At 42.6% G+C, this 14660-nt stretch overlaps 1 protein-coding gene across 3 annotated transcripts; it reads left to right on the top strand.

Annotated features, from left to right (window-relative positions):
- Positions 1 to 112: 112 nt before the first annotated feature.
- ERI1 (exoribonuclease 1) lies at positions 113 to 11893 on the top strand. 3 transcript variants are annotated; one of them, XM_037378894.1, is made up of 7 exons: positions 113 to 239; positions 1083 to 1258; positions 3623 to 3833; positions 5194 to 5277; positions 5957 to 6066; positions 8314 to 8428; positions 10330 to 11893. In XM_037378894.1, exons 1-7 carry the CDS (start codon positions 159 to 161, stop codon positions 10570 to 10572), a joined length of 1020 nt encoding a protein of 339 aa, XP_037234791.1. In that variant the 5' UTR covers positions 113 to 158; the 3' UTR covers positions 10573 to 11893. The 3 variants fall into 3 exon arrangements, with proteins under 3 accessions (XP_037234791.1, XP_037234801.1, XP_037234810.1); XM_037378904.1 differs by lacking the exon at positions 113 to 239 and adding an exon at positions 538 to 643 and having other exon boundaries at positions 10330 to 10741; XM_037378913.1 differs by lacking the exon at positions 113 to 239 and adding an exon at positions 673 to 857 and having other exon boundaries at positions 10330 to 10741.
- Positions 11894 to 14660: the final 2767 nt, after the last annotated feature.

Raw genomic sequence — 14660 nt, 5'->3', positions numbered from 1 at the left:
AGGGCAGGCGGCAGCCGGCGCCCGGCGGCACCTGAGCCCCCCGCAGCGCAGCGGCCCGCCGAGGGGGCAGGCGGCGGTGGCCGGGCCGCCCTCCGCCCAGGGGCGGGCCCCGCGCTCTCCCCGCCCCCCGAGGGGCCGCCGTTCCTGCCGCCGCCGCCATGGAGGAGCAGAAGGAGAACCGCCCGCAGGCTGCCCCCTACGAGGCGCCGGCGCCGCCCGCCCCCGCCGCCTGCCCGCCGGTGAGTACGCCGCGGCGGCGGGAGGCGCCAGGCGGCCGAGCCGGAGCCGGAGCCGGGCGGCGGTGGCCGCGCCAGGCATGCGCCAGCGCCCCCGGCCCGCCGCCGCCTCCTCCCCGCGCATGCGCAGGGCCCGCCCGCGGCGCCCATGGCGGCCCGGAGCCCGCGCTGCTGGGGCCGCGCCTCGCCCCCGCCCTGCCCCGGGCTCGGCGGTTCCCGGTGCGGGGGCGGCGCTGCGCGGCCTGCCCGGGCGGGCCGGGGGCGGGGGGCGGGGGGCCACAGGCCCTTCCGTCTGCGCCCCGGGCCGGGGGGGACGCGGCGGCGGGCCCGGGGTGGGGGGGCCGGGCTGGGCCGCCGTGCGCTCGCCCCGCCAATGCTGCGAGTAACCGTTTAGCGCCAGAGCGCCCGTGGGTTTTCCTCTTCCTGTTCTTTGCTCTACGCGTGTTGGGCGTCTGTCCGTGTGTGTGTGTCAGAATCGGTACCGATTTGCGTTAACGAACGTGTCGAGAGAAATCTTGGCACTGGTCAAGGCCCCGCCAACTCAGACCAGACAACTTCCCCGTGGCAACGGGGACACACGTTCGGTTTTTGTCTCAGAGCCGCTGTTTGGCGTGACTTGGGGTGTGTGTGCTTGTACCCCTTTTAGTCTGTCTCGATTTTTGGGAAAACCGTGTTCCAGGGCAGGCTGCGGCAGGCATTTGCTTACGCAGCTCTACCCCGGTTTGCTCAGTTTGGTCACCAGATGTGATGCTTCACTGCGTTTTGGTGCCGAAAAAATGTGTACGTTTTAATGCTCTGGCTTCTTGTTTTGACCTTCTTAAATGACTTCCAGATTTCTCTTTTTAGGGTAGGCAGCATTGTAGAATCGGTGATCAAGAAACTAATGGGAAAAACTCAACTGCCGGTTCGCATGACTTCAGTGATCCAGTTTACAAAGAAATTGCCATAACCAATGGTTGTATCAACAGAATGACCAGAGATGAGCTCAGAAGTAAACTTGCAGAGTTCAAGCTTGAAACCAGGTTAGGCTTATTTGTAAACCTTCTGATTTATTTTTGAGAGCAGTAGAGCCGTAAGGGATGATTAGTTTAAAATTCCAATGCACACGCCAAACCAAAAAGCAGATACGCCATCAAATGCCAGTTGTTTTATGTTGGGCTTTTGTTGTAGGATTAGTGCATGTGATACTGGTTAATGTGTCATCAGAAATGTATCAGAAATGTTACCAGAAGTGCTGTCTCAACTGGTAGCACAAAGAAACAAAATAGTGTGTGACTGTAGGGTGCTTCTCCACATGTTTTTGGTCAAGGGGGGGAAAAAACTGCTTGGGTTCTCGGGCGGTGTTGCAGACCTTCGGTGTACAGAAACTCGCTTCAGGACATAGGTATTTTTATTTACTGTATCCAGTGCAGGTTGGATATGGGCCAGAACCCCTATGGTGATAGGGCTCAGAATTTAATTAATGCAGAGGACAGGTACCTTTAGATGGGAGAGTTTGTTAATCTGAACGGATGTGATAGAATAATATGAACAGGTGAGTGTATTATAAACTGGATTTGTGCTCACTGAGTAGGAAGGTGCTAGGAATATAGAGAGTGGCTCCTGCTCTACCAGAAATGACCTGCAAGGCCTTTAGATATTGCTGCGGCCAGACAAATTTGAGATGTTGAGAAGAAAGTCAGTTGGGAAGAATAAAGCGTGGTGTTTCTGTTGGAAGTAGCAGTGGCAGGGAGTTACCAAAGTGAGAAGCTACCGCTCTGGAAGAAGCGGGAACATGAAAGGTGAGATGGAGTCTGAAAGGAGAAATATATCTTTCTAGAGAAGACTGCTGTAGGAGAGAGGATGTTCAGAGCGGGGGAAAAAAAAGAAAGGAACAAAGATTCATTTGAACAGAATGAAATAAAAAAAAGAAATTGAGGGTAGGAAGTGCAGCCTGCTACCTCCGCCTCATCTGTCTGTATAGTTAATTCCTCCTCTGGTTCAATGAATTTAGCTCCTCGGGAAGAAAAAGTTTTATCATTGCCCAATAAAATTTTTGGTAAAAGAGGTTAGATTTGTACAGCTATGCAGCAGTAACTGATTTAAAAATAAAAAGCAAAATTCAAATAGTAAATGATGTGTGTTTGTGGCTTTTTCCTAGGTTATTAATTTTCTATTTGTGTTTTTTATTCAGCTGTGAATGCAGAAAGCTTTAAACTTTTTTTTTTTTTTTAAGCTAAGCTAGACTTTTGTCAATGTATTCAGTGAAGTTGGTCGGAATATGCCTCACGTGTAAACAAATAGTGCATTGCCTCTAATGTAGTGACTTGAGCAGATTGCCACACACCGCCCTTTCTCTTGGTTATTTTGATAGCAAGTCATCTCCTCTTTCAACTTCTGTTAGAGGTTTGATGAAGAAAAAGGTGATTTTCCCCTCTATCAGCTCCCATACTGTCTCAACTTTGAATGAACTGGTCATTGAATTAAACTAGATTAATAAACCAGAGTGAAAAAGTTGTCTGTGTTTGCAGAAGAAAGTGATATTCTCAAATGCAGGCTTAGCAGCCTGATACCAGTTTTTCCTTGTGGATCAGTGGGCTGCTTTTCTGATAATGCAGTTTGGTACAGGTAGCTCTTACGGCTCATGTGATTTCATTTGCAATGTGTAATTTAAAAAGTAACTTCCTTCAAAGAGGAAATTATCCTTGTTTATTCAGCTCTGGTTTGGTACGTAGCAGTTCTGGCACCTGTACTTGCATATGGTAAAGTTTGTATTAAAAAGATGCTGAGAGTAACTTGCCTCTGTGAATTTATGTTAGCCACAAACCTCCTGAAAAGCAGGATCTTGATGAGGAAGTTCTTCTGACAACTGAAATCTCTAGTACTTTAATGGAGATATTCAAGATAAATTTTAAATTTAGACTAATTTTAAATGTGGGCGTTTCAGCTGGATTCTGCATTATCTGTGCCACTGATGCAGAAATACTGCGGGCATCAGTCACTTCAGGCAGAGGGCACAGGGAAATACAGGTAAAGCAGTACTGATTCCAGGGACAGAGGTCATCTAGGAGCAATCTACAGGACTGGCCTTTGCAAAGGCTTTGGCTACTGGGCCTTGCAGAGCTGGAGGTGACTGCAGAGTGTCTCTGCGCTGTGCTTCCCAGTCAGTCCCCAAATACGATATTATCTAGATGTGTTAGTTGTCAGGGGCTATCCCGGCCTCTGCATCATCCCAGATAATGGACCATGAACTCTATGGTAAAGTTCAATCCAGACTTCGTAAGTGCTGGTGTTCAAAATGAGATTAATAAATTATGAACTTTAAAATGTTAAATACAGCTTCAGTTCTACAATGGTGAAATAATTAAAGGAGAGTGTGATCTTTGTCACTTTCCTTATCTCTTTAGAGGAGTGAAAGATGTGCTGAGAAAGAGACTGAAAAACTATTACAAGAAACAGAAGCTGATGCAGAAGGAACCTATTAATGGAGGCAGCTGCTATGACTACATCTGTGTTGTTGACTTTGAAGCAACATGTGAAGAAGGAAACCCACCTGAGTTCATACATGAAATAATTGAGTTTCCTATTGTCTTACTAAACACACGTACCTTGGAAATAGTAAGTAATCTAATGACCGTGTTGGTATGCTGTTCTCCACTGTCTTTGCTTTAGAAAGTCTAGATTAGTTTTTAGGTAGATTTTGAACTTCACTTAAAAACAGCTTTGCTTTTTTTTCCATAAAGACCTATCCTCTGTGCCTCTTACATACAAACAAAACTTTTTTTCTATTCTTAAAGCATCTGGAATAGATGATGCTCCTGCTGTTGACTCCCTCTGCTGATATGAGGGACTTTTAGTTTCTCAGTCATCCTTCACACACACACCCCACTTCTTTCCTTGCTTTAAGATCCACAGAGCTATTTCTAGGACTCTAGGGACTCATCATAAACAAGGATTAGCAAATTCTGTAGTCCTGTGTGAGGCAGTCTAGAAGAGACTAATGCAGGGCCCTAGAAAGTAAGGTTAAGTGAACTCTGCTTCTTGGCAGGCTAGACTATTTCCACAACGTACTTGACAGATTGACAGCCGTGTAACCTGATTTTAAACGTACTTAGTAGGCATTTGGCAGCCTCAAGTGCTCTGTTCCCGTACAGCTTTCCTTTAGGAAGAACTACATGCTGTCTAACTGAAACTGAGTGACTCAGCGCACACACCTCTGACTAATGGTTCATTTATGAAGAACTTTTAAGAGGAGGAGGGTTTCCAGTAATCGCTGTGGTGCTACATTAGACTGTAGCTGCATGTGTGACTAATGCAGAAAGAGGATTGTGCAGATTACCAAGGCTGGTTTATGACCTTTAGAGTAGTAGGAAACAGTGTGGGTTTTTTCCTCTACCCAAAGGGGTTTGTATAGCAGCAGGTATTTGGGGCTTTCTTTTTTCCATGGAACTTGCATGTAGTTTTCACTCTTGTACTGCTCAGTTTCCCAGAGTGAGGTTATTCTGTTTATTGCTGGCTGGCTGGCATCCAGAGGTGTATGACTTGCATGCAGCCTCTGAGATGTGCAGCCGGTTGCCATCCTTGAATTACAGGTGAGCCTTCAGAGACACCACCTAAAAACCATCAGGCTTTGCTCGTGCCCCTCACTTCTGTTTTCTCTTTACTCATCCTCTCCTTTTCCCAGATCCTCCCCTTCATTGTAGTCTGTCCTTCTCCCCTCTTATATCTGCCTCTCTGCTCTTTGGTGCCTACTGGCTGAGAGGAAGGATATGTTCTGGTTGGAAAGCCATCCACTCATCCCACTGGGAATCTCATGATGGCCAATGCGGAGGATCATAGTGGCTCAGGAGGTACACACTCCTTTTGCCTCCAGCTGGACAAGTAGCCGCTATTGCCTTTTGGCTATGGGCAAGCCAAAGAAGTTGCCTGGTGGGCTACATAGTGTGCTGCTGCTGAGTGTTTAATTCTTTTATTACAGGAGGATACCTTTCAGCAATACGTCAAGCCAGAGATTAATCCCAAGCTTTCAAAATTCTGTATCAGTCTGACAGGAATCACCCAGGTAATTTGCACTTTTGTTTGTTCAGGAAAAATGTCAAAAAAAAAAAAAAAAAAAAGAAATGTGGTGTTGATGTTTTCAGGCTGGTAATCTTTCATGGCAATTTTTCTGTAAGGCTTGTTCTCTTAATCTTGTTTTTTTTCCCCCTCCCAGTTATCAGAATTGATTTCACTAAATTAGTCATTTAGGTGTCTGTAAGGAGCTGTAGGGAAAAGGATTCACTTTGTAATCCATGTGTAGAAGCATAATCTTTAGCAGAGGAAAGCACCTTTTGAATTGCATCAGTTCCTCTTCCAAGATCTTTATTCTAATTTAGAGTCTTACGACGGGAACGGTTTGTGATTAAGTGACTTGAGCCAGGAGCCTGGGAAACAAGCTCAAAGGTTTTAATCCAAGTTCAACAGCTGACTAACCTCGTTACCTTCATAGTTGCCGTTTGGAGGCTGGCTCTTTTAGTAGTGCTTTTGTGGTGCCTTTTTTTTTTTTCTTTCTTCCCCAGTGTAGAAAAATCTGTCCAATTGTCTGCTTATTTTAATGTGTAATCTATTTCTAAAGATTTTTGTGAAGCCAACTTTGTGAATGATCTAGTGAGTGCCTATATACCAATATAATTCTTACACTTCATGCTGGGTGTTTTTTCTGACAAAATGTTCCTCACTTCTGGTTTTTTTGGTTCTCTTAGGACATTGTTGATAAAGCTGATACATTTCCTCAAGTTCTGCAGAACGTCATAGAGTGGATGAGACAGCGTGAACTGGGAACAAAGTATAGCTATTGCATGTTAACAGATGGGTATGTCCTTATGCAACCTACAGCACAATCTAAAACGGCAAAACAGTGTTTAATCTTTGTGAGAGTATTTTTAAAGGTGGATCACGACGCTGTCATTTTGCCACGTTATTACAATTTTAGCTTTTGGGAAAATTGGAAAAGCTGAACTAAACAATTTGAAACGAAGCTTAAATCCATTAGAGGGCACTGTTTCTTTCCTGGCGCGCTTTATGCAACTAAATGATGTTAAAACAGGCTTTTTATCCTTTGTTGTTGTAATTCTCTGTTTACATCTAGCTTTCATATAGAACACCATACCTGAAAATAGTCTTGTGCAATTTCAGTTCTAAGCAACTCCTGTGCTGTCCTGAATCTGAGGTTTCAGAGATGTGTGGTGGTTGTGTTGTATCCTAAGTGTATTAGTGTTACTGTTAATACACCCGGCATATTTTGCCAGAAAGCAACAATGGATTATGCTGTTTGTCAAGCAAGGAGCAATGGCTGGCACAGAAAGCTCTCTGCTTTGGCTTAGAGGACTGTGGAACTGGTGGGTCCCACCTTTGGCGAGCTTTGTGTGTGAGAGACTGACTAGTCCTTGCACTGCGACCTGACTTTGCTCACTCACAAGGTCTGCGTGGAAAATGAAATCCCCTAATGACTGCAGAGCGAGCAGATCTTGAGATCTAGATACATCTGTGATGCAGCATTGTTCTTGTGATCTTAGCTTTGTTATATGATGAAAGATAACTGTTTGAACCTTATCTTATGTTGCACTGGCCAGGGAATTTTTCTCTGGGTGATGTTTGCCTTTTAGCTGTGAAACATTACTATTCTGTTAACATGTCTGCTTTCGTCCTTCTCTTGGAATGAGGGATTTCAGTAGGAGAGGGAGTATTTAACATTAGCTGTGTGGAGGTGAATGATGCATTTTCGTGTTGCTATGCCTGTTGTTTGCCTGGAGTAGGTCTTCTGCTGTGCTGGATTAAAAAAATGCAACCCTGTGTTGCTCTTTACGATGACTGTGTTGAACCAAAGAGAGATGAACCCCAAAATAAAACTGGAGTTTATGAAAAAAGAGCACGGGGGGTCTTTAGCATGACTTCCTGACACTTCTGTTAAGTAAAACACGTAAATGTTCTAGTGTATAATATGAGTGGTTTGAAAAATAATGGTCATAGGAGATGAACGGATACATAGCAAAAGCATTTTTTTAACTAACCCAACTTAGCAAGTGGGCCAATTGTTTTGGCCATGAGACTTTTTCTTCTCAAAATTCCTGAAGATTTGGATGACGACTATAAATCACAGGTGTTTCTGGTGAAGAACCCATATAATTGAATTGTGGTTGTGTCCAATGTGAACAGTGAAGCCATTTGAAAGCTGTCACACAAGACCTGAGGTGTACAGTTTAGCTCTGTGTACACCTTAAAAATACGGAGTTAAAATAATCACATTCCAACTTTAAGTTAAGGAACTGTGGTAAATACTGCTATTTCACTAATTTTTTACCTATGATTAAGTTTCTATCTTTGGAAGCAACAGTGAATTAAAAAAAGATACTGCTAAAGCAAAACTGGTGCAGGATTGGTTGTATTGAGCCTAGAATGTGCCTGGAATTCCCCTCCAGATGAATCCCTTCAATGAAATTCCTCAAGGAAAATAGGTGCAGTGAAATCTCTGTCATACGGGTGAGATTGTGTAGACAGCTGCCAGAGGAGGGAAAAAAGGCTTTATTTTAGCTTGAAGCTTACAAACTCGTTGGGGTGGTTCCTTTCAGGAAGGTAGGCAAGAAGTATATAGGGTTCTGCTTTCATTTTCTTTCCATAAAGATCTCTTTCCTCCTAAAACTAAGCACAGTCTTGTTTCAATAACCTCCTTTAAGTAGAGAGATGTATGTGCATCCAAGTAATCAGGAAAATTTAAGGTGTTGCTTGCTCTGCCAAGGGCTGTATAAGCATCTAGTTTATCGGCAGGTTTTGGAGTAGATGTGGTAAGTGGAGAAGTTAGCATGCTATTATTAACCATCCTGGACCTGAAACCATCCTAGTGAAAATCTTGCTCGTGTCATTATTTGTTTTCCCCATGATTAAAAAATGCATATTAAAAAATTCTTTACCATGACTATAGCAAAAGCGCTTTTCCTAAACTGTTTTCCTTCTACTGGTCACCAAAGACAAGAGAGCTTTTTGTGCTACAGCTGTGCAATATGGAGAATGCAGGTCATCTGAATTACGTATTGCTAATGTTTTTCTCTTTTGACTTTTTAAGATCTTGGGATATGAGTAAATTTTTGAACATCCAGTGCCGCATTAGCCATATCAAATACCCTTCCTTTGCCAAAAAGTGGATCAATATTCGCAAATCATATGGGAACTTCTATAAGGTTTGTACAAATCGTTGTTTCTCTTGTCAGAAAACTTGGTTTAAAAGTCTAGAATGACCTGTTGTACTTGTCATCTTTACTTCTATAGTATAGAATTATAGTAGCTAAACTAGTTGCCTGGGGCCTGATTTTCAAATGTGCTTCATGCCCAGATCTCACTTTACTCATTGAAGATTATATAATCTACAGCATTTAGATTTCAATCTTGGTTTTAGGAATTAGGAGATGCTCCATGAAGGTTTGTGTAAAAATGTTATACCAGCGCTCTTAGTTCAACTGTGACTTGGAGTGGTTCAGCTGGAAAGGCTGTATTGACTTTTTTCTATCGTTTTTCCCTATTTTCATGTAATACACTACAAAACTAATTTATACCACTACCCTCAGAGAGCTCCGCTTTTGACAGTGTAGTGGGGACAGAGAAAGATTAGGACATACCTACAGTGGAATCAAATTGTCAAGAGAAAAGTAGTACCAGGTTCAGTGCTGGCCCTTATTGCTGCTTTCTTTCACTGTCGGGTTACCGTACACTGGGTTATTGGAAATGGCACTGAATTTCTACTCAGTCTACACTAAATGGTTTGTTTGAATGTGATTTCAGCCTAGTGATGATCTTCTTTTGAAGGATTTTTTTCATACTAAACTAGGAAGAAAGAGGTTAAGATTTAGTAAGAGAAGACCTTCACTTTGTGCTGGGCAAATATTACAGGGTTACTCCATTTCTCCCTCTGTTGTGCCTTCTCTGCATGACTGTTCCTGTTGGAAACGCTAGAGCGCAGAACAGTCTTGTTAGTCCTGTAGCTTTAACCTAGACACATTCTTTTTTCCTACTCTGTTGAGCAGTGAGTGCTTTTTCATCAAAGGCAAAGAAGATTGTAACTTAAAAAGAATCAGTTTGGGGTTTTTTTGTAATTTTTTTTTTAATTATTAAATGCAAATGTAGCGTTTTTAGTCGTTCAGTGCTTCTGCTTGGCTATTGTGCTGCTATTGAGTCTGTTGTTAAGTAATAGATAAAACTAATGTCAAGGAATTGTAACTTTCCTGTGGAATATCCCACAACCTGCAGTGTGTCTCTGCTGCCCTGTGTGTGGATGTTACTGGAGTTGCGTATTGCCAGCTTTTGGCTACCGCGTTGTCACCATTCTGCCTATTAAATCCAGCAGCATGGTGCGGTATCCTGGAACTTGTGATGTTCTGTGTTCCCTCACCCCAACTACCCCAAGTGAGAGAGCAAACTGAAGTTTTCCTCTAACATTACCCTTCTGTTTTTCTTTGACCTTTCCAAAGAATAAATGTATATTTAGTGGTTAATCAAGACAGGACTTGGGGCTTTTGCTGGTGTAGCAGTTTGCATGGCTAAGTCAGTTAAGCTTCCTTGTCTGTTAATGCTGTTGGTCATCCGTGTAGATGTGGGCTGCTGTAGGTGTTGCTGATCTGTTCCCCTGGTGTTCGGAGGCATTCAGAAGCTTGATGTCGGAATCAGGAGCCTGGTGCTTCTTTAATCGCCTAGCATTTAAAAGGAAAACCAAAATCTAATTCCCTTTGCAATGCCACTTTGGGTGGTAATTCCTTTTTATAAGGCTTATTAAACCTAGCTAGGCCATGGCTTCCGCTGTTGCCAGCGCTGGCGCATCTTGGGCTGGTGCTGGTTATGGCGAGAGGCTCTTGACGTTACCCTGAGTCTAGACAAGCTCCTGTTGACTGTGTCTCTTCTGTAAAAATGAGTGTCTGTCTCACCGAGGTGCTTTGAAGTTAAACTGTTGGTGATCTGACAGACGGCAACATGAAAGTAGTATGTGACTTACGTAGACTTAAATTCTGCATATGTTTCTCCTGCACTGTGTTAGGTTCTGTACCAAGTCCTTTTAACCTAATTCTTGAATGTGGTTCACTTTCTCCATCAGGTTCCTAGGAACCAGACCAAGCTGACAATCATGCTTGAAAAGCTGGGCATGAATTACGATGGGAGACCTCACAGTGGACTTGATGACTCTAAGAACATTGCAAGGATAGCTATAAGGATGCTACAGGATGGCTGTGAACTGCGGGTGAACGAGAGAATGCATGCTGGACAGCTTATGACAGTCTCCTCCTCAGCCCCCTTAGAGGGAGCCCCTGCTCCACAAATGCCCCGCTACAGAAACTAGCAGCTCAGGGGTTCTGCCTTCGCAGCTGCTCTCAGATACCCGCTGAAGACTGCTATGAGCTTATTAAACAGCCACCTCTGCCAATCTGTCTGCAATGCAGAATCTGAAAGCACCTTAACTAATAGTCTCTTGAAATAAAGAGGAGTGTGGAAGCTTTTTGCTCTTTGAAGCCTGTGTTACAGCATCGGGGTTTTTTTATATACTGATGGTTTTGTTGCTGTTGTTTGCAACCTTTCATGCAGTAAGGTTGATATGTGGAATCCAGGCATAGTGTTTAGCCTTTAAAAACATGTAATTTAAACATGCAAAGATTGATTGGGCCTGTGCGCTGCTGTTCCACCCCAGCCTGTGGGTAGTATTTATTCACTATGCCATACTCTAATGATATCTAGCATCTGATTATTCATTGCACACAAGTAAGACATTGCTGGAAGAACTGAAATAGCAAGCAGCTGGGCTGGCCTGTCCTGATTAGGCACTCTTCTAGGAGTTCCTGCTAGTAATTTTGGTTGGGGTTTTTTTTGGTGGGTTGATTTTTTATGAAGTCTAGGAAAAATGGGAGCACATTCAATTCTAAAGCAGTAGAGAAGTACTGTGTTGTTTGGGGTTTGGGTTTTTTGGTTTTGTTTAAGGGATATGTTTGGTTCCACATCAAATAGAAGAGATGTTTATTGAATAAAAATTCCATTAATGCAGTATGATAGTAATTTTTTTTTAACCTGTATATAAAAAGAGAAGGAGGTTTGTTACCTCCTATTTCTGCTACACACATAGCTGCGCTTCATTTAATGTGGCTTTTAGACATTGTCAGCCATTTGGACTTAAAAATAAGTGAAGTAACAAAACGTGCCAGATCCTTAAAAGTTTGTGCTATGTGGTGGTTATGTAAAACAAAACAAGAAGCTTCTAGTTCATAATTAAAAGCACGCTCAACTGTTTTGGTACCTTCCCATGCCTCTGCCACCACGAAACTGTGCCTTTATCTCAAAATCTAACATTGGAAGATTAATATGATTTTCTTAGTAAAGGCCACATCTAATTATTAACAATTTCTGCTTTCTTCCTAGGCCCCAGATAAGATGGTACTCAAAAGAGGCCAAAGTGTTAATTTGCTTTGTCTCTGTGGGCTGTTACAAACTACATTAATGTGATCAGCTTTGCATTAAATAGCTTGTTCTGAAAAGTGATGTACTTTGATTGCTCTTAGTCCAAAAAAAGTTAGTTTGTTAATCCCTGTGTTATAATTCATTCATTCTTTCTTACAACTTACGTTATACAACAAAATAACCAGTTTGTAATAAAGCTTTGTTGAGAACATTCACTGCTTGGCTAATCAAAATCCATCCAGCTCCCCTTGCTCTTCTGACTGTTAAATCCGACCAATGGAAACATGAAAACTTTATTTTAAATTCACGTAAAAGAGCAAAGTATTGGTCAATTCTCACTTCCTTCATATGTAGGAAGGAAGCAGTTTTCTTTCTAGAGTCGCAGATTTGGATAGCCACAAGTACTTTAGAACGACGTTCCTTTTCCTTCTGAAAGTAAATACTTGTCTACTTGTAGAATCTTGTTGAACTTCACAGTTTCCTTTCTTTCTTAGCAATAATTGATGTATTTTCAGAAGGTTAAAATCCAAATCTCTGATATGCTTACTCCGAAAATACCATTTATTTGTCAGCCCATATTTTGTGCAAATTATTATGTTATTTGCTTTTTGCTGTGACACCCTTAGTATCCTCTTTTCTGAAGAACCATGGCAATCTACTTTTTTTGTCTTTGAGTTACTGTCATGCAGGTTTCTATGATAAAACTGAGTCTAGCTCAGCAGATCTCCCCTTGAGGTGCCGGCAGGATCACAGACTTTGTCACTAGTCTTTTATTTACAGGTCTGTAAGTAGGCTCACAGCCCTTATTTGTTACAGATTATACTACAAGTTTCTTAAGTGAAGAGCTGTTGTAATTTTAAATCATATAAGTATGGAGTTGTTTCTTTGTGTTAAATATCTTCAACAATATATTTTGAGCTAAGGGTTAAATAGTAATTGTTTTCTGTTTACTGCTTGAGTATTTTTTTTTATCAATGAGTTGCAGAAATCAGTAGAATCGGTTCCAGATACTATTTTATCTAAGTTGGACTAATGTCAAGCTGTAAGCTGTAACTTGCCTCACAGAATGTTTGATTCTGTGCTTTTCAGATTAAGTGAATTTTATCAGTGTTGGTTTACTTGAAATGTAAACAAACTGACTGAAATAAGTTGGTATTTATTAACATGTCAGGTACTGTATGCACTCTATAAGCATGAGATTACTTCAGCAGCCCATGATTAGTCTTCTGTGGTGGACTAGCAGCATTGCCTTGGCTAGGTAGCTTAAATCTCATGACTAGTTCACAAGTGCTCAGTAAAGAGATTAATTTTCCTGGATGCTGTATCTAAAGGGGAAGGGGACATCTGAGGGAAAAAATAGGTGATTTCAGGAGTGATGCTTGTGTTCAGTCAAACAATGTTTTTCTTGTTTGTTCATCCAGAGAACCTTACTGAGTGGATCTCTGCTGTAATGATTTATTTTTTTTTTAATAGAGGAGTCATCATCCCATGCTGGAAAAATTCATAGACAACTATGTAAGAAACAATCTTCTTTTTATGCAGAAAAAAACCCAACCATACAGACATTATCCTGCTGATATAGCAAGAGGCCGTGTTTTGTTGGGGGTTTTTTATTTCACCTTTCAGGAGCTGTACTTGAGCAATTCTGCTGCTACTGCAAACACTAGCAAACTTTAAGCAGAGGAGTTGCAGACAAATTTCAACATGAGTCCTTTCAAGTAGCTTTCTTAATATGTATTTATGTGAATGCAAGAGGGATTCATAGAATCTTGGGGTTGTGTTAGATGGGAAGAAAGGTTTCTTGGGCAAGTTAAAAAGCAATAATAACCTCTCTGTCTCAATGAGCAAATGTCTGAGCAAATGTTGCTAGCTGTATGGGGAAGAAGTCACAACAGTTTGTGGTTTCCTATCAACCTCCTAGTGAGGCATGGCTGCAGGGGCAAGTGTCGTTTGTCCATAGGAACTGCTTCTGTTTGTGCTTGTCTTACTATAAAGTAATAATTCAGTTTAACAAGGTAGCTGTTGTTGCTTCCATATTCTGTTGAAAATTAACAATGCAGTGAGGAGGGGGCTGCTCCCAGCAGTGGAAATAAGTAAAAAAAAAACAACCCTCGGTTCACCTTGAGCTGAGGCTGTCATGCCCTTGGAGTGCTCTCAGTGCTTCACTGCAGGCCTTCGCTGCTCTTTGGTGACCTTATGGAAGCAGCGTTCTTTCACCACAGCTTTGCTAAGAGACAATTAGTTTCTCTCACCCAGTGGTTCCCCAGGCTGTTTTTTAAGTCCTACCCTTCCCTTTTTCTTCCGTTGGTGAAGTTTTGCCTCCCCTGGAAAGAAGTTGGTGCTAGGCAAGATCTTTGTATGCTCTTTTTAATCTGGGGGACGACAACGACAGCCCTTTAAAAAGAAATTGGAAGTCTTGCCTGTAGAGATGTCAAGAGACCCAGTTGCTGGCTGGAGGCTTTGAAATGGGCTCAATGTATAGAACATCATTCTGTCACAAGCAAGACCATCCATGGCCCCTCAGGGTCTTTGTGTTTGACAGCCCTGTGGGTGACGGTGAGAGCTTACCAGGGTTCCCCTAATGGTGATCAGTGAAGTAGCCAGGTGATGGTCAGTCCATGCTTCTGCTGTGGCTTGTATTGAGCTGTGGCCGAGCCGAACAGCCACGGTAGGGAGCAGGGAACACTTCGTTTTAGAAGACCTTCCTGCTCATCCCATGGAGAATGCGGTGCTGATCTGCAAGTATGGATGCAGACGAGGCTTTGCAGGAGGATAAGTTGCTTCTCTCTTGGGTTCCTTCTAAGTTTGGTCTTTGCACGTTCACAGCCTCCAGCACTGACTTGTCTTTTGCCCTCTTTAAATTGGAGAGCTCTGTGGGAGAAAAGCCCAAGGTAGCTTCAGGGTTGTGCTTCTTAAAGGAGTGTGACTGCTTTGCACCAAGTGGCCTCACATCACACAGAGGAAGAGCTTTTTTGAATGAAT

Source organism: Falco rusticolus, chromosome 1, assembly GCF_015220075.1.
Source record: "Falco rusticolus isolate bFalRus1 chromosome 1, bFalRus1.pri, whole genome shotgun sequence".
NCBI lineage: Eukaryota > Metazoa > Chordata > Aves > Falconiformes > Falconidae > Falco > Falco rusticolus.
This window is presented reverse-complemented; position numbering and strand designations above follow the sequence as displayed.

What these genes read in the sequence shown, in the direction of transcription:
- ERI1 (XM_037378894.1), top strand. Translation starts at nt 159, where the DNA reads ATGGAGGAGCAGAAGGAGAACCGCCCGCAGGCTGCCCCCTACGAGGCG. An exon ending in ACACACGTACCTTGGAAATA is followed by an intron (nt 3,834 to 5,193) that starts GTAAGTAATCTA and finishes CTTTTATTACAG; the next exon opens with GAGGATACCTTTCAGCAATA. An exon ending in GTCTGACAGGAATCACCCAG is followed by an intron (nt 5,278 to 5,956) that starts GTAATTTGCACT and finishes TGGTTCTCTTAG; the next exon opens with GACATTGTTGATAAAGCTGA.